The sequence below is a fragment of the Passer domesticus genome, chromosome 1 (assembly GCF_036417665.1).
Source record: "Passer domesticus isolate bPasDom1 chromosome 1, bPasDom1.hap1, whole genome shotgun sequence".
In the NCBI taxonomy this organism is placed as follows: Eukaryota; Metazoa; Chordata; class Aves; order Passeriformes; family Passeridae; genus Passer; species Passer domesticus.
The window spans coordinates 74540727-74564859 of record NC_087474.1 but is presented as its reverse complement, the minus strand read 5'-3'; the positions used below and the strand labels follow the sequence as shown (position 1 = coordinate 74564859).

General features: G+C 40.8%; 1 protein-coding gene across 2 annotated transcripts in view; it reads right to left on the bottom strand.

Annotated features, from left to right (window-relative positions):
• LOC135303298 (uncharacterized) overlaps positions 1-24133 on the bottom strand; it is a 205314-nt gene that overhangs the window by 98232 nt on the left and 82949 nt on the right. For both annotated transcript variants that reach the window (XM_064424951.1, XM_064424955.1), the window contains exons 3-5: positions 6895-6949; positions 653-719; positions 173-349 (exon numbers count right to left, since the gene is read on the bottom strand). In XM_064424951.1, coding sequence (XP_064281021.1) covers positions 173-349; positions 653-719; positions 6895-6906 — 256 coding nt within the window. In that variant the 5' untranslated portion in view covers positions 6907-6949. The remainder of the gene's footprint in view (positions 1-172; positions 350-652; positions 720-6894; positions 6950-24133) is intronic.

The following is a 24133-nucleotide window of genomic DNA, read 5'->3' as shown; positions in this document are numbered from 1 at the left end:
AGCCCATGTTTTTTTGGCAGCATGTTGGATTTCCTACCAGGATTTGCAGGGCGCCTGCTTGGACATGCCGGGATGGCAACGCCCAGCACAGGCTGTGGAGCGTGCAGGTTGGATGGGGAACAACCACAACCACTCTTGTTGCGTTTGAAGCTAATCAGGTTTGATGTCTCACCTCTTGGTTCAGCATGGGCTTGCAGCCCGAGTTTTTGTTGGTGAGCTGCAAGGGTGCTATCTGGCTTGTCATGTCTAATAACTTTCTCTTCTGAAGGCTGATATGCTGAAAGATGTGTGCTGCTGATGTTAAAAGCTGGATTTTCAATGCCTTCTGTTGCTGCTCTCTCTTCTTTTACTATAGAAAACAAGGAGGTCAGAAGAGCACATTATAGCAAAGTGTATTTCAATGACAAGCAGAAAATTCCTTCTAGTAATTCCTTTGCTGAAAGACTCAAGTGTATCGTCCTCAAATGTCGCCAAAACAGAATTAGGTTAAAATTAACTCTAAAAAAAAAAAAAAAAAAGAATAAATGATTAAAATAATTACAAATTGCACCCTGACAAGCAAGAGCAAAATTTCGCCCACAGCCATTTGTCTGTAATTAGTTAATTAATCCTTACACAAATTATGAGCAATAACTCATCAAGCAAGGCTCACCCATCAGAAATTCAGCCGACTTGGATTTCTTCTGCTTAGTTTGCTTCAGAGCCTTCTGCTGGAACTTCTGGAGGGAAATTGTTAAATGAATAAATTAGCTAAAGAACGAAGATCATCCTTTATGATCCACAACTAACACAGTATTTTAAATATGGGATGGCATTGAAATGTCATTTAATTTAAATCTCTGCTAAAGGGGTCAAACACTAATTGAACAACAGAAGTGGAAGAATTAAACAAAATAGAAGAAAAGTTGAAACAAATGCCAAATGAAGGTCACATTAAAATACTTTGTTTTTCCCCAATTTTAATTAATGCAAAGAAACCTCAACAAACGAAGACATTATAAGACTTGTCTCTCAGTATGCATTCAACAGCAACTGCTTTATTTCAGTTGCAGAACGGCAGTGCTTCATTTAGATAAGTTTGGTTATGTAGCATATTTATAGACAGACTTCGCTGACGTCCCCTCTCCTCCTATTTTCTAAGTCCACTTACATAACCAGTGTATCTGTTCATCACAGAGGAGCTAAAAATGAATGAGCTCGAGCCTTTCATACAATGCAATGGAATGACAAGAGAACTAAAGCAATTTTAAATAAAGTGTCACAAAAGAGAGATCACAGTCCAGGGGAGAGAGGAAGCAGGACTCATTACAACAACGAAGACTTCATTTAATATTAGAGAGATGCCAACAAGGGTTACAGTGAAACCAAACAACAGGAGATGTCACGGAACCTTAACAAGTTCCACAGTAATTCCCATGGGCAAGCAAGGCCACACTGAACTAAGGAAGGCCCAAGTGCTGAACACCATCTTTTGTGTAATACCTAGAGCCACATTGGGCAAGAGTCACACGTGGTCTGATATGTGGCTACAGACCGTATTTCAGATGCTGACAGTCAAAACAGGCAAAGATTACCTAAAATAAAGCACATCTGGGAATATGAATCAAAGCCAAAACCAAAGTAAGAAAACAGTTCGCTCCCCTTTATTTTAGAACGTCACATGGCAGCTTCCAAAAACAGCATTATTTTTTCAAGCCAGTTGCTTAATTGTCCAGTGATAAAGACCACTCCTGGCAACATAGCTCCTGGAAACTGTCAATACAAAAGGATTAATTATAAGAATCATTGAAAAATTGCAGTTTTTACAGCATCCATCTTTCGCTTTTGATTGTGGGTGTCAATTTCCAGTAAAAAAACAGCACTTGCAGCAGACACAATCAATAAACCTGTCAAAAATAACTGAACCATACCACTGACAGGTTACTATAGACATTAATATCTTCATATTTATACATGTATATGTGCACCGGCATATACATGTTTTTCTAGAAACAGTGGACATCCTCTAAATTAAGGCTAATACCCTACTAAAAAGCAAATATGTAGAAATGACCAGACACATTCTGAAAGCTATAACAAATAAATACAATAGGAGAAAAAATTCCTGCAAGCCACATGCATCACAAGTGAAGTTAATGATAATTTTGGTAGGAGTTCAATAGGTTTTGAATTTCACCCTAGTGCTTCTGATTTTTTCAAAAATACACATTCATTCAGTTCGTATCTTCAGAATTATGTCTGCTTTGCAATATTAAAGAATTGCTGCATTCCTGCATGCCATAAAATTTTAATTGAGCCACTTTTAAAGATTCCAGAGTATTTGTAACACTGCTGTGTGATAACTATTCTTGCTGTGCTGTGTATTATCACCACACAAAACCTTCAACTTCATGTTAGCAGCTAAAGAAAACAATATGAAGCCAAAAATTCTGGGGCAAATTTTCAAGTGGTATAAATCAGTACGCATCTGTAACTCTGACAGAATTAAGATGATCTGCATTAGATTCTGTGTGTTCCTTCTGCATGTCAGATTTCCCTAGCAAAACTAAGTGCTCACTATATTGGCCATATTCAACTTTCAACTGTTGTAGTCTGGAAAATTCACAAGCTCCTTTCACAGCACAAAGAAAAAAAAAAGGTATTCCTCCTTCCCTATACATAATAATGATCTGTACTGCAGTGAGTTCTGGAGTGGATTTGTGTATGTGTGTGTTTTGGGGTTTTTATTGTTTGGAATTTTGGAGAGTTTTTTGTCTTGTTTTGGGGAGGGTGTTGAGGTGTTGGATCTTTTAGGGGTTCTATGTGGTTTTTATTTTAGTATTCAATACAGTTAACACCAGATTTTGTATTTTTCAGTGACATGGAAATTATTTGGTACTTCAGTCAAATGCCAACTAGAATTTTCAGGTAATTGATAGGCTTGTGATCCCTATGTACTGCAAAGACATGATGCCCTTGTGCCTTTATGCAATCAGGTTTTGAAAATATGTTCTTCATATTCTTTAGAATGAAAGCAATGCTTGCTTTCCAACAGCAGAGTTAAATTCTTCCAGTGTTGCTTCTCAACATAGCTGAATAACAGAGTATTTCAGTGGTGGCCTTTGTGTAATCAACACATGTTCTAGTCACTTTGTGCTTGAGAGGAAATTAGAAGATATTTTCCTTTCATACCTATTTCCAGCCAATTTCCTCATCCTTCTCTCTTTTACACATGAGCAATTTTAAGTTGTGTAAATAACACTATTTCCCCTGCTTTTTATTTTAGGTTTCCTTTCCCAACCCCCCTACTCTTATAGTACTTTGCCTTCTCATCAGAGAATAGGCAGGAAATTATCCAGTTGCATTTTACATTCATTTTATCATTAGTCACTACTACTTAATGTATGTATTTATGCAAATTTATGTCTAAAGCAAATGTTCTTTAATCAGTTTGCACATACCTGAAAAACTTAGGTTTTCAATAGCAAATTAAATAAATGCTTTCAGTGACCATTTGGATTGTTTGCAGGCAAAGTCCAGTTGTGTGAGCATACAGAGACAAATGCACATGAACACACATCCTTACAGAAAGCCTCCACTCTGATTACAGAACATTATCTCAAAATAAACATAAAAAAAGCTTTAAAAAAAAAAGTTGCACAACCTGAAGCCAGAGCCTCAAGTGATGCAAAGTCTGTGCTGGTTTACACCTGCAGTGATGGGGGTATACAACTTGCATCCATAAACCAAATGCATCAGATCTGTCCATCCACAACCAGCACACAGAAAGGGGATGTCCCTTGTCTGCAAAGTCGAGTTTAAGGAGTGATCTTGCTGCTGGTAGCAATTCATCCTACCTCAAATTTCCATGACCTTGGCTGAAAAACAAGGAGTCCTGCCTTTTAATTTTTTTTAATGTCTTTTTACCTTGAGTGTGTTGCACTACAGCAAAGACAAGGGGAGTTAGAAGTGTTTGAGCACAGTGCAGACTAATCACCGTGTCACTCAAAAAGGAACTTAAACCTTTTTTGCACCCTGTCGTCATTAAAACGCACCGCCTGCTTTCTGATACCGACAGAAACAAAGGAAAACTGGGAGTACCAGAACCTGCAGCACTCACATCTCTGGGAGAGCAGCGAGCACCACAACAACAGCAGCAGCAGCAGCAATGGCAAGGGAAAAAACCCTCATTTATAACCAGTGACAACTAAAACCTATGAAGTTTTTAAAAGAATGTGATTGTTGTCAAAAGGAATTGGGTACAACAATGCTGCGTTCAGCTCTGGTTCCACTCAAAGCCGTGGCTGAGGGGCTCTGGGAAAGCTGCTGGAAGGCTGGTGGGCACAGACCAGCAAGAAAGTGAATTTTGCATACTGTACGGATCATCGCTCAGTTCAGGCCAGTCATATTGAATCTGTGATCAACCAATTGTGCTTCATGAAACCGTCAGCCCTCATTTATGTCTAGCTGTTTTCTTCTGTCCTGCTGTAAACAAGCTCTGCTCTGAGCTGTCTCCCTACCCTTATCTGCTTACGAAGATCACACAGACAGACCTCATCAGCAGCCTTAGAGTTAAAGTTAAAGTTACTGCTTCCAGACAGCAGTCCCCATGCAAGCTGGAAGTCAAAAAGAAGAGCAACTTTGGAATGACAGAGTTTTAGTTCCTTTTAGGAAATGCATACCTTAGATTCATACACATACTGGCATGTTATGTCTCTTTCATGAAATTAAATTAGGTGTTCCTAATATGAACAACTGTTTCTAACATCAGCAAACTAGCTCAGCAGATTCATCCATGGTTTTGTTTGTGGGTTGGTTGTCTTGTTGTTGGTTGTTGGGATTTTTTTTGGTTTTTTTTCCTTTGGGGCCTTGTTTGAATACAGCCAAAAGAGAAGTAGCTGGAAATATTGTCAATCTGGTAGGGCTCCAAGAACCTAATAATGCCTGAAATGCTCTAAGGAGTGTAACGACTGTAAACAGGAACAGGTATGTTGGCTTCTGTTCTCATTCACTTCAGTGAGAGCATTAGCCTTTCAACGGAAATGCAGAGCACAGTTTTCAAAGAATGATCTCTTGCATAAAAAGGGATGGAGCTTCACTAAGCACTTATTCCTCTATGAACACAGTCACACACACACAAATGCATTAGGTGGTATTTACAGCATTTAATTCTTGCAACCAGCTGCTAAGTCCCTGTTAAGGCTTTTCGTTATGCAGCTGGAGCTGGAACCTTTTCCTTTCTCCCAGCCTATTACTTTGTCTATTTAAGGGATGGCAGCCAAAGAGAAACAGCTTGCTATTTGCACCTGTCTGCTTTAAGCACTCCATGTTCGATTTTGCAGAGAACAAACTCTTCATTGCTAAAGAGAATGACACTTAGGAGGGTCAAAGATGTTTTTGGCTGACTCTGCAGCAATCAAAAATAAATAAAATTAAATAAATAACCTCACTCTTTGTTTATTCTGGCTAGACAACGAGGCCAAAGGAAAAGGTCTGTCATAAAAGAGCAGCTTGGTGTGTAGGTGGAAGACGTAACCCTGTGTGTCTAGTCTAATAGAACACCAGGCACAGCTAGGCATGAGTGAACCTGCACGCTGCCCACGCAGGAGCATGTGGGAGAGCTTTTGCATCTTGCCCTATAAAATGCAGAAATGCAACAGAAAGCAAATATGCGCTAAAAATCCCTCCCGAATTTCTATATGTCAGACTGCCATTTGAGGACCCACAGAAAGCTTTGCTACCTAGATGCTCAGACCTATGAGAAAATTGCTTTTATATTATTAAAAATATATGTACGCTTCATTAATGGGAATGCTCAGAGGTGTGCAAGCGTGGCCATACAGAGCCCCACTAGCTGGAGAGTAAATCAGTGAGGGTGCACATCAAGCGAGTAACCCACGTGATCTTTCAGCCCTACACAAACTATCAGCACACTTGCTTCTTGCTAGAAAACAAATGCAGTGCTTTCAGTCAACTTTTATTTGCAATTGCACTGAAAGAAGCAACAATCTCACTGGTGTATTAGTTCAGTTACTAAGAAGTAGTCTTTTTATTGCTTGCTCTTAAAATAGAAAAGCCCTCGAAAAACTCAAGCTACAGAGCTGATGACAAGAACAAAAATGCAAGGGGAAGAAAAAAAACCAGAAGGGAAATAAAACAAAGTAAAACATACAATTTATTAAACAAAACATTGGTGCTGCATTTTGATTTCATAAATTGTCCCCATTTGTACTTCCTGCTTAAACAATAACTAACATGATGATGGGTTAAATGAAGTTGAGATTGTCACAAACATGGCCTCACTAGTAATTAATGTAGTTTAATATGGTTGTTGGCACACATCTCACATGACAGATAATGTTCCAACATGTCACTGATAGGACCTTTCAGCACAGCTTTAGGAGATCTACCAGGCATTGCCGAGGTTGGTTGGGTCAAAGGGTTGAACCATGTGTAATTCAGAACAGAAGAGGTCCCACGGTCACTCCACAAAAACAATTACACTACTTATTTCACTCCATCCCTTGCCCGAAATTCACAAGCCTCACAGTTTCAGCGCAGTCAATCTCACTCTGCCCTGGGGCTATGAGCCACATGAAAATATGTGGTGCTGTGTTTATAAATCTAATCAAAAATAGAAACAGTAGACAAGCACAATGAGGTCCTACTATGGATCATGGGAATTCTCTAAATTCTGAAGGCACTTTTGTTTAACTTCTGTGGGCCTTCTCCTACCATTACATTGTCTGGTACTCTCGTTAATCATCTCCTTGACTTGTCAATGCTATAAAGGAGCCTATGCGTCTGCTGACTTCCCTCCCATCACACTACAAATAATATTATGAAATAGCAATGGTAGGAATAGCCCCTTTTGAAATTTTCTCTTTGGAAAGCCATGGCTTTTTCTTCACTTACCTCTTTCTCCATGCCAGACCGCCTTTCTCAGACCTGCAGCAAAAAATGCTTCCTCCTGCAACAAAGGAAAAGCAGTATATCTGAATTTTCAGTCTGAAGTTCTTAATACCACTAGGTTTAACACCCAGACTTGCAGAGTACCAGCCCATAAACCTGCTGGGATGTGAGGAGGAGGGGGGTGGTGCCATTCCCCCTCTGATCTTGTCAAAGAGCAAAGGGATGATGTAGTGCTGCTCCTTCATTTCTTTTTGAAAACAAATTTCCATCAGATCACTTTAAAAAACCCACTAACAAACATAAACAAATGCCATAATTTAAGATCAGATGAAGCAATGCCAACAAAAACTTAGTTTTAAATAGAAGCAGGCCAGAAGTAGATCATTTCTATGACCAGAGAGTAACTAGTAACATGACACAAAGTTTGCTGTAGAATACACCTTACCTGAAGACTACAGTATCAAAGCTGTCAAATACAGGAACGCTTCTATAATCTGGCATTTACGTGGGTCCCACTTGTGCATCTTTTCCTATGCTGGGATTTCCATTGAAAGGATGAAAATTTTCCTCTATTTTGAGGTTATAATTAAGCAAACATACAATAACTTCACAATTTATATATCATGTCAGCAAAAAGACCTCAATTTTATACCAGCTGCTTTTGTCTCTATGTGGGAATAAAATTTATTCATTCAAAATGGCCAGACAGGTTGCCCCTGTGCCCACTGAAATCAATGGCGAAACTCAGTCTGACTCCACATTTGCAGGACCTGACCCACAATGAGTAACAAGCTTCCTCCTTGGCCAGATTTTTCCCTCAAGCATTTACACAAACACATTTTCAGGTTATTTTGCTGAGCCTGAAAACAAAACAAGACTTTGAACAATTAAAAATATCCCTTCAGAGTCCCTCAGAAGCCTTAGGTGACCTTCTGGGTCAGAAGATGCCCTGTACAAAGTACATGTTTGGCCCCACTTGAGGAAACTCTCTCTCCTGAGGGCACCAGGCAAAGAAGTGCCTAATTCTGAGTATGTGCTTAGATTTCATTGAAATCAATACAATGGACAGTGGATGGGGCTGCAAATGCTTCACAGAAAAAAGGCTGCATTGTCACTCCAGTTTCTCACTAATGAATGAAGGGCTGAGCTTTTGCCCAGGCTTTGCTGATGCTGAGAGCCTGATGACCTTTGCCATCACTCCTTGATTTCAGTGTCCTTCTTGGGGTGCCAAGGCCATTGAAGCCATGTTGGGGGCTGTGAATCCAGCAGCTCCTGCTCCTCCTAGAGCCAGCCCTGCCCAAAAAACCCACAGCTGTTGCAAAGCTCTCTGCTCCAGGGCACTATGCAATATTGAAAAGAAGGAAAGAACCCTCCCGTTGGTACCTGTGCACCCAGAATCTCCCTAAGGTGCACCCCAATGCCCAGACACATTATCACTGTCTAAGAAGAGCAACGCCCAGCACAGCTGAGGTGTTGGAGGAGAAACAGCAGGTTCATAGCAGGAGCAGCAAAGCAACAGTTTGTCATGGTGGGGGCTGCCCTCGCTCCTCCCTCGCCTTCACCTGGGGCACCATTTATCACATGCTAAGAAGCAGTGCTGTGGAGTCCCTGTGCTACAATATCGGCAGAAACCACTGAGTAAATGATAACCCTAACAACCCCGCTTGTAATTCCCTTTGGACTCTCTCATAAATACCAGGTAGCCAGCCTTGGTCTTTAAGAAATATTTCTTCAGGGGAAAATTGCACCTCCAGTGAAGAGAATCCATCAGTCACTTAAATTCAGCAGGACTGACCTTTGAAGCTGAAAGCACTGTGTTTATCCTCCTTTAATCATCAATTTTGGGAGCAGGTTCTTCAAAGTAATTTCAGATTATGCTATATTTTTTCTTTTTAATTTTTCTTTTTTTAAAAAAAATTATAAAGAAAGGAGCTTACTGCAATATGTCTTTGTAAAGATTATTAACACACTCAAAATTAGGCTCACATTCAATTCATTCACTTGATAGGTTGTGATGTTCTTAGCCTTTTTCTGTGTGCCTGAAAAGATGGATAGATACATAATTTCTCTAACGATAAACCTCAATAGGCAGCTAAGCACCACTCAGCTGCTCACTCACTCTCTGTAGAATAGAGGTGAGAATCGGAAGGACAAAAGTACAAAAACTCATGGGTTTAGATGCAGACAGTTTAGAACCATAGACAGATTTAGGTTGGAACAGACCTTAAAGATCATCCAGTTCCAATCCCCCTACCATGGTGCTCAAAGCACCATCCAACCTGGCCTTGAGCACTGCCAGGGATGAAGCATCCACATCTTCTCTGGGCAACTCCAGTTGCCCTCCAGTAGATAATTTCTCCCTAATATCTAATCTAAACCTAATCTCTTTTAATTTGAAGCCATTCCCTTTTGTTCTGTCACTATATGTTCTTGTAAAAGTCTTTCTCCATCATTCTTGTAGGGTCCATTCAGGTACTGAAAGGTCATGATTCGAATACCCTAAAGCCTTCTCTTTTCCAGGCTGAACAATCCCAGTTACCTTAGCCTTTCCTCATAGGAAAGGCACTCCATCCCTCCATCATGTTGATGACCCTGCTCTGGATTTGCTCTTACAGATCCATGTCCTTCCCCCTGTGCTCATGGCTCCAATGCTGGATGCAACACTCCAGGTGGGGTCTCACCAGAGCAGAACAAAGTGGTAGAATCACTTCCCTTGCTCTGCTGGCCATGCTGCTTTTGATGCAGCCCAGGATAGGCTTGGCCTTCTGAGCTGCCAGAGTTTATTTCTTTAAATGAGGGGGGGAAAGAAAAGGGAGAAGGGAGGGAAAGTAAGTGATGCCAAAGTAAACAGTGATGCCAAAGAAAACAATTGCTCACCACCAGCCGACTGATGTCCAGCCAGTCCCCAAACACCTTTCACCCACTCCCCTCACACTCTCTTTTATTGCTGGACATGACATCATATGTTCTGGAACAACCCTTTGGTCAAATGGGGTCAGCTGTCCCAACTCCTTCCTCTCCCAACCTCTTGCATAAGCCCAGCCCACTCACTGATGGGGTGGTGTGAGAAACAGGAAAGGTTTTGACACTCTGTAAGCACTGTTTGCCAATAGGTAAAACATCCCCATGTTATCAACACTGCTATAACAAACCCAAAACACAGCCCCACACAAGCTACTATGACAAAATTTTATCTCAGCCCAAACCAGCAACTCCTGTGGAAGCTGGAAGTACCAAAATTTTAGGTTTTGTACCACCATTCCAATATTCCCATTTCCCACCAAATGGAAAGCACCACACATGAACATTGGCCACATTGCTTCAAAGCCTGGCTTATGGATGACCATCTCCTGATGAAGTCCCAGGGCTCATGTTTAAGAGTATTGAAATTTTTAGTGATCTTCATCTGACAGTCCTTATTGAGGGAGGAGCAAAACCAGCCCCAGCCTGGACAAAAGGCATTCTAGAATGGGATGAAAAACTCTCAGTCTTTCTTACCAGTTTTTTTTGTTTGTTTTCTTTTCTCTTTCTTTTCTCTCTCTTTTTTTTTTTTTTTTTTTTTTTTTTTTTTTTTTTTTTTTTTTTTTTTTTTTTGCAGAGCTGCCCACTGCAAGACTTGGAGACAGCTCAGCAGGATTGAGGGACCAAGCACAGTAAAAAAATCATGCTCCTCATAGTCATGGTCAAGTAAAAAATTCTTTTTCCTTCAGTTTTCCACTTGTGAAACAGGCACAGTAATACTCCTCATTACCTTCACGATTCTACCAGCCACAGTGAATTTCTGCACACCACTCTGGATGCAATATCATGGTATCAGGAACCTCAGCACTGCCATTGTCCTTAATTCTCCCTTCCCACACACATCCCAGCTCTTAACCAGCAAAAAGGGAAAAAAAAAGGTTATTTTCATTACAAAAAGTTTTGTGACTTGTAATTCTTAAATTACATGGCCTTCACATTACAGAAGAAGTTAGTTAGAAGTACTGAGCAGCACATTAAATCCTGAAAAAAAAAATATATATTTTAGAAACAGAACCAGTGAATGATTTTGTTTGTGCAGAAACAGCATTGTAAACTCTAAGCAGACATTATATGCAAAAGTAAATTAAAAAATCTAAGCACTTATTATCAGTTAACGTTTGTGGTAAGAGACACACTTTTTTTTTCTTTTCTTTTTAAAGTGTTTCAGAATTTCTTCCCTAATTTACTTTCAGGGAACAAGTAGTTCATTTTCTGACTATATGTTGTATTTGCCATAGTGTTTAGTACTTCCCCATGACTGTCTACTTTTCATTTTCTGGTTACCACTACTACTACAAAGAAAAGCAAACCAATCAGAAGTTATTTTTATGCACCCTGCAGTCTAGGGAATCAGCCTACAATGATTGGAGCATTGTTTTCCAAGAAAGTTTCACTGTAAATAACACAATCCACACAAGGAAAAATTCTGTTTTGCTGTTTGTTAGCTCAAAGATCAAAATTTCAAATATATATATATGAAAGTGTAATGTTGAAGAGTTTTCTCTCTGAATTAAGCAAGAGTATAAGCAAGGACTCACTGGAAAATACAGGAAAATGTTTCTTGTAAAAGTTGCACTTGTTACATACATCACTTCAGATATCAATACTGTTGCTAATAGATCAGGAGAGTTTTCTTTCAGTCAAAGAGACAGAAATCATACTGTATGAGCAGTCCCAGAAGGAATACCTCTAGTTGTTCAAAACATATTTCACTTGCCTCTGGCAGGAGTTTCCAGATTAGTGTCATATATGTGTCAACATGAAACAACATAGGCTACTTGTTCATGCATTCCCATTAATCCCCCTTATATCAGCCTATATGCCAGCTGACACTGACTATACGAATATATCAATATATTCAACCCAGTGAGTGCACTCCCCTGTCAGGCACTTGTTAAGGAGAAATAACCACCAAGTATAAGTGAGGAGAAACTGAGGCAGTGGCATAAATCAGATAGAGAATTAGGAATTAGGCATGCATTTTTAATTTGCATGCCACTAATTAGAAATGACAGTGTATAAAGACATATTTTGATTAATAAGCAGAGCTGCAGGTTGGTTTTTAAGACCCAGTTAGCTGATAAGACCTAGATGCACACAGTTCAAAGTCTGTAATGGTTTCCATTAGTTTTCAATCAATAATAGCAGGAAAAATGTGCCTGGCATGTTTTAAACTTGGTATCTTCACCCAGCAGAGCTAGGTGTGAAGTTCTTTTGCCCCAGCCAGGAAATCAGAAATTCTGACTCCGAGATTTGAATTCTTGGACCAAATCTCCCTTTCAAATAATGCTCGTGATGTTTCATTTATTACATGTGAAAAACTGCTACCTCAGGACCCTGAACAAGCAAAGTATAGTCAAACATGACTGCTTCTGAATTCCTGCATTTTGGGATAGATGGCATGTCCAATAGGCCCAAAGCTGTTTTCTAACCAATGGAGAAGCTGTAAAACTGATATGCCCTTTGCATGACTCCCTCTAGTAGAGAAGAAGAGTCAGCAGCAATGCCATGACATGTTCTCCTTGGTGATGCAGCAGCTTAATAAATTCCTGCTGTCTGCCCCCTTCTTCTCTCCAGCCATTCACTCCTGTCCTTGGAAAGCAGCTCACTGAAGTCTCATTGGGCTGTACTTACTGTGGATTTAAACCAGATTAAAATATCTGTCCCCAAAACACCTATTTTTTTTTTATTATTTACCTTGAACCATTTCACTGGTCCTGTCACTACAGCCAGGGCACAACAAAATCCATCAAGGAAAAAGATAATCCTTAAGTGAGCTTTCCCATCAGAGAAAACATATAGTAAAACTAGACTCCCATAATAACATTAAAGTTTACTACCAGCCCCATAAACTAAGATTCTGATTCTCTGTATGTTTCCTCCATCAGCAGAACAAAGTTAAAAACTACACTGATTAATATTGTGAGACCTAGAATAGACTCTAATAGGATGTTGCAATAGTTACAGGTAATTAAAACAAAAGAAAAAGCCAAAACAACAAACAACACCAAAAAACCAAATGAAAACAAAACAAAAAAAAAACCCTCAATGAGGTAGCATCCAGCAACAATTTGAGGATTTAGAAACAGGAAGGAGACACATTACCATGTGCAGCAATCCAGCACACACCCAGAGAAGATTCCCACATGTTTTGTGTGTGTGTCTTCTCACCTGTCCACTGCCTTGGGGAAGAGCAGGGCAGCCCTATTTCCTTCTCACCCATTTGGGGTGAGATGCCCCACTCCTACTTCTCCAGTTTTGGATTGGTGCAGTCCAGAAGTAAAAAAGCAATGAATTTGCTTTTCCACACAGGGTCATCAAAAGGCTTAAAGATCAGTGAGGTTTTTTGAGGTTTTATTGGCATTTTGTTAACATTTTGATAACCTGTCTTGGAAGAGAAAGTTTCACTTGACAAGTGGGTAAGTTGAGCCAGCAGAAGCTGTTTTCTGAGCATTACTTGCCATGTTAGGAGAATAAGTGAGATTTGGATTTCTTGGCTTTTGCTATCTTGGGTCACACCCAATCTGAAAATAGACTTTAATACTACATTTTTCACTACCTCAGGATAGGGTTTGAAGAACAATGCTCCAAAGCATGTCATTTACTCATTTAAGACACTAGAGTCTATAGGTTCATTGATTGCCTAGTTAGGATTTGGTTTGGACAATTAGTAGAATTTAAAAACATCTAACATATTGAGTGGAAGACATTAAATGAGGAGGAAGTGTGTAATGTATAGGTCTCAGTCCTGAAAAGCATTTATGCACACACTTTCTCCTTGCATGAATTACCTTATTGAACGCAGCAGACAAGCTCACTCCCAACTGAGAACATTTGTAGTAAGAGGATGTGTGAAAATTTCTACAGAACTGAAAAGACCAGGATTGCACTTCATTTTTTTTTTGATCCCTCATCTTTTCTTCTCCCTCCCTCCCTCCCATGCCAAGGACCAAAGGAACTCATTCTAACATCTTTTCAGTGATTCCAGGCTTTTTTACTGATTTGAGAGAACTACTCCTCATTTGGTGAAGATGAAAACAGTTTCAGGTACTTACTGCTGATCAGTCACACTCTAAAAACTAAAACCATTGAAGTGGACATAAAATAGCCCAAATACTAAGTTCTTTTTCACCAGAAATTTCAACATGTTTATTTCATACCCTAATAAACTGAGGGTTTTCTCATGCAAATTTTAACAGCAGACAATACAGAATTTAAAAGGGTGACATGACATAATATGTATACAGTTTACTGTCACCTTAATTCATTCCTATTCGCTTATTGACTAGGGGTAACTACAGAACCCAAAAAATTAAAATTGACAGATGAAAAATCCTTCCCAGATGTCATTTGCTACTGCTTTTTCTTCAAGTGAAACCTGTGCTGGCCTATACTTTTACTAGGGGTTTACTACCTACACAAAACAGCAGCCACAGATTGCTCAGTGGAGAAGCAGTAACTTCCAGCTATTAATGACTAGCAACTTTTGAGACCAGATTGACTTTGTCACTGCAGACTCTCCCACTGCAGCCTACATGGTGCTGTGCAGAAGTCAAATAAGGTACAGAGCCCACTGGAATCAATGAGGAGACAACCACTGGCTCTGGAAAACTTGAGAGCATGTTGTCAATATACTACAGAAGGTCCATCCAAAATGCAGGGACATCTAGAAACCTCAGGAAATCCATAGAAGCTGGTAGAAAGAGCAGAAGTGACCTTTGTGAAGTATTAATACTCACAGAGGTCCACCAGAGGTGGGACAGCAATTGACAATAACTATTTATACAGCGTGTTTATTCCAGATGATATTTTCTTGTGGGTTTTTTCCATATAGCTGAAAACTAAACTAACATCACTGTTTTACTTTCTTCCCTTTAAATCAATTCACCTCCTAAACTGTTAACATCAAAATTGAATGAGAATTTGCATAAGGTCATGTTAAACTCTTGTAAAATCAATCTCTCCCTCAGAATTCAAGAGGATATTGAAAGGGCTAACACAGCCCTGATCTACAAGTGAGCAGGTGATTCTGCACAGTGCCACCTTGCCTCCTCACACCAGGACTTGGAAGAAACCTTCAGCAGATCTTCCATTTTGTTCCATCTGGACCAAACCCATGTTTTTCCTCTATACTTGACAGAAAGTATAAAAAGACAGTAGCAGTAAAATGCAGAATATAGTGCTCAAAACGCCCCTATCAAGCCCTGGCTCACTAATGTGGTCTTCCTACTTAAGACTTTTCATGTTGCAAGTGGAAACTGTATTGCAGCTGTGGCAACTGTATGTGGCTCTTTGTCTCAGAATGGATAGATTATTTCTCCTCCATTTTTGACTTATGAATCACAAATGGATAACATTTCAGTTTGAAGTTACCAATACTCCCATAGGTTAAGTTTAAGCCTTTAGATGGTTACTTCTTACATGTTACACTTTGGTGAAGGTAATCTTTAAGGTGAAAAAGCAACTGTTCTTCCTTAAGATTCAAAAATAATGCCTTTAAAAAATCCCTTTTCTTTTTTCCTTTGTTGCCTATTTCTCCTCTCTTCCCCCCAGCTTTTTACTATCTGAACTAAAAATGTAAAATCTCATCTTTCATGAGATTTCGTAGATGCTTCCAGAGCAGTGGATAGCTGGATTAGGAAATGTGTTCATCTGTTGAATGAGTGAAATTGCTGGATCTCTCACATGCATCCCTGAAACTGGTTATTGGGTTCCAGTTAATAAAGACCAAAGAAAACAAAACAAAGATGATCAAAGGAGTTTATGCTGCAGTGAGCTGTGTGTGGGCAAGTCACTCCTCAAGCAAAATCCAGCAGGACTCCATGAGATCCCAAAGGTCCTCTGCAACAGCATGACTGCAGGACTATGGGCTGAATTTAATGTGGAACCCATCTTCTAAGTGCCTGGCCACATGCAATTCCTTCAGCCACTTAATTGCATCAGATGAACGGATTCTCAGTGTTATTTTATATGAATAATAAGGTGTTGTAATTTCATCCCAGCCAGCAACCAAATCCTGCACAGCCGCTTGCTCACTCTGCTCCAGTAGGATCACGGAGAGAATCAGAAGGATAAAAAGTAGAAAACCCATGTTGTTGATATAAAAACAACTTAATAAGGGAAAAAAAAAGTAGCTCACACCAGCAAAGAAAAACCAGGAATTAATTCACTTTTTCTCATGGGCAGGCAGGTGTTCAGCCCTCTCCAGGAGAGAAGGGTCTCTCACATGTAATGGCTACTTGGGAAGACAAACACCATCACTCCAAACATCCCCCCCCTTCCTCCTTCTTCTCCCCAACTTTACACACTGAGCATGGTGCCATATGGTCTGGAATATCCCTCTGGTCACTTGGGGTCAGCTGTCCTGGCTGTGTCTCCTACCAGATTCCCATTCATCCCCAGTCTCTTCAATAGTGTGGCAGTACAAGAAGCAGAAAAGGTCTTGGCTCTGTGCAAGCTCTGCTCAGCAATAAGAAAAATATCAATATTATTAAGTCTGTGTTCAGTACAAACTGAAAACAGCCCCATAGCAGCCACTGTGAAGAAAATTAACTTCTCTCAAACCAAAATCAGCACACAAGGAAAACTGGACTTTAAAGCTTGCCTCTAATGTGAAGGGCTTCTTTCTTTCCCTTGTACTAAACTGTGACAACTTATTTGATAGAACAATAAACATCATATTAGCACTGGCCCTTAGCAGCATACTATAAGCTTCTTAGCCCTTTATTCTGCCCTAAAAACACTGTTTCATGCCACTAAAGTAGATTTATCTATGGTATTTGACCAGAAATTCTGAAGTCCATACTTTAGCATGGAAGTATTTCCTTTTGCATGCAAATAAAGTATTTAAGGTAGTGGTTTTATGAAGCAAGCAATGACACTTCATTGTATTGATTCCTTTTTTCCATCAAGCATTTATGACAACAATAATACTGAGAAGCAACAGGACAGATCAGAACACGGTGTCTTCCTGGTCATCCCACCAGCAAAAACAATTGACATTATATTTTTCAAAAGAGTTGTTTTGTCCTCTTATAAGAGTTATAACCACTTTGCAGTCTTTAATAATGAGTTCAAAGATGGGTTCACCTTAACAAAAAGATGAAACTGGATTCGCTATCCCATAGATCCCACAACAAAGCATATGCAGATACTTAATATGTTAAAGTACTAACTTTTTGTTTTTCCTGCCCTCTCCAAGCAGAAAAATCACAAGAAGGAGGCAGGTTTCAGAAACCAAGATATTCTACTTGAACCCAAAACTTAGATTCAGTTCTTTGCTTCAATTCAGGTTCACTGTGTAATCTTGGACATGTCTCCAAGCTTAACTTCTAAGATTGATGGATGGCATGGACACATAAGTTGGAACAGCTATCCAGGCTGGGGGACCTGTTTCAAACCCCCAGATTCCGCCATGGCTGAATCCGAAAGTAGATTCTGAAAGAGCCACTGGGAATGGCAGCAAAGCCATTCCCTGGAGAACGTACTTTGACAGAGCAGGAAAAGTTGCAGGAAAGAAAAGGAAAACTCTGCCCCAGCACAGCTGGTTGGGCACAGGATCTGAGTTTTTCCACATACTCAGTCATGGCTGCACCTGATCACAGCAACTGGGGTCATTGGTTTCCTGTGATGGGGAAAATGCATTTTTAGAAATTAAATTTGGGGTGAGAAGGAAAGGAACCTAACAGTTGCAGCAAGGTAAAACCCCTGCTTCAGCTACAATGAAAAACAAGCCTGTCTGGCATCCTTCAAAAAAAAATCTGCACCTATAAGCTGCCATCTGGATGCAAGCTGACCAGAAACATACAATCTCCCTTCTCCTGAAACATGCAAGGCAATTACATGAGTCTCGATGTGAAGTTTGCACTTCATACCCTATTCATCTACTAGGAAACAGCTTCCTTTGGCACACAGGCAACAGGAACAAGCTGTTTTCGTATCAGGGTGTCAAAGATTTTGCTTCAGGTTGGACCACGAATGTTCATCCTTGATGCTGACGAGATGCCTTGAGAGCAGCTTCTTTCACACCATCTGCAAATGGTGCTACTGAATGTACTGAATACTTTCCAGCACGGAGCACAGGGGCACAGTTTGCATCTCAACATGGCCAAGTGAGGAAATTCTACTTCTGTGTCCTGCACCAAAAGCACCACAGGTGCAGAAAGTTACTAAACACAAGCAGCTGCTTGATATAACATAAGGATACTTGAAAGGGGCAGTGAAGGAAATTGAGAAACCATGTGTGGGTGTGAAAGGTTGCATGATCATGGATATAGAAGGAGGAGGCCATATGAAACCAAATCAGATAGGGCTTCATATCAGCAGTAAATCTGCCTGTTCTTACATGAAACAGTTGTAGGTGATAGGAGGAAAAACATTAACAGGGATTATGAATATTAACAGGGATTTTGCACCAGGACTTCAGCCTCCACAGACTGTTACCCACAATTTTTTAGTAGAGCTACATCATTCTGTACTCATAAAGGATAAGTCTCTGACTTATGCGGAAAACTTTTGACTTCTTTAATGCAGTTTCTCCCAGCAATTGTTACACTCAAGAAGCGAGTGCGCTTGAAATTCTGAGCACTGGAGGCTTTTGGTAGTGACAGTCCCACATTCAAAACCACAACACTGTGTGGAGTTCAAGCTGTTTGCATTTCAAAGAATAATAAACTGGTTTGGGCCAGAAGGACCTTAAAGATCACCCAGTTCCAACCCCTCTAGCATGGGCAGGGACACATTGCACTAGATCATGTTGCTCAAAGCCTCACCCAACCTGGCCTTGAACACTTCCAGGGATGGGGCATCCACAGTTTCTCTGGGCAATCTTTTCCAGTGCCTCACCTCAATATCAGTAAAGAATTTCTTTCCAATATCTAATCTAAATCCACCTTCTTTCAGTTTAAACCATTACCTCTTGTCCTATCACTACAACCCTTTGTAAAAACACCTTCCAGCTCTCTTGTGAGCCAGCTTCAGAAACTGGAAGGCTGCTCTAAGGTTTACCTAGAGCCTTCTCTTTTTCCAAGCTGAACAACTTCAACTCTCTCAGCCTGACTCCATAGGAGAGGTTCTCCAGCCTTATGATCATAGTTGTGGCCCTATCTGGACTCGTTCCAACAGGTCCCTTCTTTATGTTGGGGAGTCCAGAACTGGACACAGGCTGGGGGTCTTGACAGCAGAGGAGAGGGGCAGAATCAACTCCCTTGACTTTGTCTCACTTCTTTTGATGCAGCCCAGGACACCATTGGTCTTCTGGACTTTAAAAACATACTGTCAGATCATGCTGAGTTTCTTGCCAACATCCCCAAGTCCTTCTCCTCAGGGCTGCTCTCAATCTATTCTCCACCCAAGCCTATTTGTGCTTGGGATTGTCCCCGCTCAGGTGCTCAATCCTGTACTCAGCCTTGAGCGTCACAGGTTTCGTACAGTGTCATCTCTCAAGGTTCTCAAGTCAAGGTCCCTCTGGATAGCGTCTCCTCCTTCCATTGTGTCACCTGCACAACACGATTTGGTGTCACTGGCAAATTTGCTGAGGCTGTCCTCAATCCCACTATCCAATCCCCAACAAAGATGGCCCCAACACCAAGCCCTAACACCTCCTGTCACTTGCAGATGTTGTGGAATTAAATGCTTTGCTCCTATTTTTTTCCGTTCCTATGTAACAATATTTCAACTCAGAGACTAGCAACATAGTGTGATGTATGTTTACACAGTTGTATTTGAATATTTTTATATATAAAGTTTAACTAAAGCCAAAGTGAAAATGACTGATAAAGATCTTTCTCTTTCCTCTGTATTGTGCCATTTATACTGTAAGTTGTTTCTTAAATACTAGCCAAAAAGTTTAGACTTGTTTAGGAACTAGTCAAACCTGTGCTCCTGGCTTTCCAGTAAAAATTGTCACATGTTAAGAGACTCACATCGTCTCAGATCCTCCTGATACCTCTTGCCCATCATTATCCCAGATTAATGCCTGTACCTCCTTTGTTCTGCAATGGCCTTTGCTGACAGTTCTCCAAAAAAGTATTTTGCTGTACCGCACATTGAGAAACGCATGCCAACAACCATCCTTCTCATTTAAGTTACCACAGAGGAGTCACATCATGCCGTTTTCTCTGGGTCATTTGTGCAATGTCAGGTAAGGCAGGATGTGACTCAGCCATGACTGGGTTCAGAAGTAGGACTCTGAAATCTTCTGGTTTCAGTTTACTTTGGGAATTCTTGGGACTGGCAGAAAAAGGAAAGTTAACCAAGAGAAAATTAATGATAGATGCTCTAAACCTTGGTCTTCTACAAAGCCTCCATGTATCCCTTCCTCAGAAGGCATTGATTCTGAAGGGTGCTCTGAAGGGTATAGAAGATTAGAGAAACTAATTTTCCCTCTCTTTCTATTCCGTCTTTTTTTTTTTTTTCCCAGTTCCACGGAAGAAATCTTCCTTTCCTCCAGCCCTAGGGTGTTTAACATTGGAAAGCAATTGTTCTGTCAGCAGCAGCTGGAAAAACTCTTCCCAGACGGAAGATCCGATCTCCTCTTTCCCTTCTAGTGGGGGTGGCTTGGAAACCACCTTCTCATGAACCAGGCCTCAGCCTCCACCTTTGCTCTGAGACAAATCCTCATTATACTTTGCCTAAGGATGTCCTGTGCTCTGAAGGATGGCTTGAGGCCATCTTTCACAAAAGCCAGAGAACCTTGCTTAGCATTCCTAACCTCAGAGATACACACAAGCACACATTAAAGTTCTGATCAAGGCTGTGGAAGGCTGCATCTCTTATGCATTTGTAATTATAATGTCAAACCATAAGATACACCTGTTCACATTCGTTTGGCCTAGAAAGTCACTTTTTCCTAATAGTTGAATGATATCACAACCTCTCTTACACAGTGTGGTGAAGGTGAATTCATTTCATAGCACTAAATTTCATAGAACTGAACTGAACCTCACATGACTTGCATAGGGATACCAGATACAGCCACATTTTAATCCTCTGCTATTCATAAAAACAAAGTGCATATGCCTTTATCAATTCCACTAATCCAAACTAATATTTTCATGGAATACTTGGCATTAAGAGACAATATATATACCCAAAATAAGCAAAGTGATACATTTCTATTCCATACATTGTTTTATCTCACTGGGTCCCTCCCACTATGTTTTCTTAAGACTGACATGACTCACAAATGGCCCTGCAAATACCGTTCCTCCATACAGACCTACTTGCGAAAGTGGACTCCCTAAAAGGTGCAACAGATCCAAAGAGGGGACAGAATGACCAGAGAGGAAAGAAATCAGAAGCATATAATAACCTTTTAGGACAATTCCCACCATTTTTCCAGGTAAACATGTCTGATACGAGCACTTCAATCATGCACAGATAGATGACACATTTGTGTGTGGGCAGAGGATGAAATTGGGTGTGGACTGCGTGCCTCTGCAACAGGCACAGTGATAGGTCTAACTCAGCACCAGAGGCACTGAGTCATCTGTTCAGGGCTTAGAGTTCTTCATCATTCCCTTTATCACATGGAAAAATCCTGGCTGGATTGCCTGAAAATTTTTCCTTGCTGGCTGGAGCCCAATCTGAGAGAAAGGCTGACAGCACAGCAGGATTTAGACACACTTGGAAACCCTCCCCAAAGTCCACTTATTCATGGAAAGGGATTGTATACCCACACAATAACACTGAGCACTCAGAACAGTTATTTTGCTTCTTTCATCTTTCTACAGAATGAACGTAGGTGAAAATAAACAGGCTTGTAAGTATCTTAAATGACACTTGAAGGATTGAGCTCAAAGGCAATTGAAAACTCCAAGCATGTAACCCAGTGTATGGAAGTGTGTAGAGAAAAAGCAATATCTAATTTTGGGCAATGCGCCACAGATGCTGACAGTGACCAAACATCTCTATATTCTGAAATCATGCCCAGCATCAGTTTCACATTTTCTGTTTCCTACCTTTTCAACACAAATTCGTAAATTAGCTACATGCCAGCAAACCCAGTGGCATGATGGCAGAGATGTACTCCCTCATTCTCAAAGCAAAAACACAACTACAGCTGATCTTAACAGCCTGAGCCAAAGAAAACCTCAGAAAATCTTATGAAGACATGACAATATCACACAATAACACCATAAGTAAGATAGTTCCTGTGGCTTTACTTCTTGTACCACCTCGTAAGACCATGGCAAAAATCTGGTATATATAAATATTCCTGCTGTAGGCAGGAAGAAAAAATATATTGTTACTACATAATTTCCAGATGCAGGTCTTGACCACTTCATATATGCAGTCAAGTGAGAAGCATTACAGCAGAGGTATGATCTATAACAGAGGAATTATATTACCGACACCCCTAACAAGAGAGGGGAAAAAGGTGGTGCTTTTTAGAAGAGCTGTTGTTCCCAATTCTCCCCCACCAGACAAAACACACATGTGCTGTGGCAAGAGCAGGTTGCAAGGAATGAGCAACAAGAGGAGTGGCTAATTAGCCCCTCTACTCGAGGAGTAGCTGATTAAATGTGCCAAGTTCAGGGCTCTAGGCTGGAGGTCAAGCCCATCCTTATGTCCTTTTGTTGTCACTCAGAAGTGGCTTCTGCATCAGTAAAACCTTTTAGATCAGATCTGCTAGATAATGTTGGTATCTAACTCTCCTCTTAACGTCTGGCTTTGTAGTAATCTTAATTGGTAATCAAGTTCTCAGAGAATGGTTTGTCTGTTGAAGAAAGCAAAGTTTATATTACAGCTTAGAGAGTTTATCTCCTTCCTGCCTATTGCAGGATTTCTTTTTGCTGAAACAGCTGGAGACCACTGCCACCATGGGAGACTGGGAAGTGAACTGGATGTACTCTGAATCTAATATAAATCACAGTTTCTGTTCTCTCAAAAAAAGCATGATCAAATGATTAATGATGAGAGTGAACCGTAACTGAGACATAGTCTGATCCCAGAAGGTGAGTCAAACCCGAAAGTTCACCAGCACAGATCTTTATATCGATACCAAAGATCAATTTGGTCAGAAGGTTCCTAAAACAGAAGTCAGGGTGAATGACTAAAATCTGGGTAGACAAGATCCTGCAGCAGCCATCAGATAAAATCAGTTTAAAATGCAATTTGTTACAGAAGGCAGCCAGCTCCCTACATGTTCCAACAACAGCACCCCCAAAAACACAAGCCCCAGCTGCATGTAAATAGACAGTTCAGTTCTTCACATACACCCTGGCTGCCTCTCATTAGCATGAAGCCTACATGTATTATCATGGTTTGTAGAGGTCTGACAACAGAAGCCCAAGCAATGTTATCTCAAGGATTCCTCGTGCCCCCCAGGCACTCTCCATGCCCTCCACTGTCTTTGTGCAGCAGTTGGACCATGAGCTGACTGCAAAGGGAGCCCTTTGTTCTGCTTGCAGAAAACGTGTGAGTGACGACAGCAGCAGGAATAATAAATATAAATGGTATTACGCACACATGCAAACATCCCTGCGGAAAATTCAGCCATAGGGTGAATACCAAAATTTTGCTTGTCACTTAGCTATTTATAAAGTCAAAGAGACTCAGAAATAGCAAAAAATACTTATCCTTGCCAAAAACGTCTCCCAGAGTGGACAGCCCCAGGGGCTGAGATCTGAGCTCTGCTCCAAACAGCAGTGGTACCTCCCCAGCGGGGAATTCCCAAAACAGGAAAGATACCCCAGAGCTGACACAAAGCCAGGAGATTTGGCTCCCACGCCAGACTTCCTCCAGCTGTCAAGACAAGTGTGTCATGGTTTAAAAACCTGCTGTACTCTGGCTATTTCCTGCTCGAGCTGTGGCAGGCTGGGCAACGACAAGAGGAGCTCAAGGGCTCTGTTGAGCATCTCTGGCCCAAGATCAGAAACACACAGCCAGCCCCATCCTCTCCAGTGGCATCCAGAACTGCATGGCATTGCAGACAAGGTCTTTTATCAGTCCCTATAAGCCTTCTACCTCCCTTTTTGTGGTAATGCTTATATGGCACTACTCAAGAGTTCATCTGTCACTCTGCTGGCTGCACTCCTCCTTGTCACCACTCCCCTCAGAGCCATACCTGTGAATTACTTTTTGCTTCCAAGGTGTAAGAGACATGATTTTGGGGTCAGCACGCTGCTGGGGATTATAAGCGTGCAAACTGAAGCTTTAAACAGGGTCCATGCATCACTGAGGTTGTATCTTCAAGGGATGGGGTAAGCCCTGAGGAAGG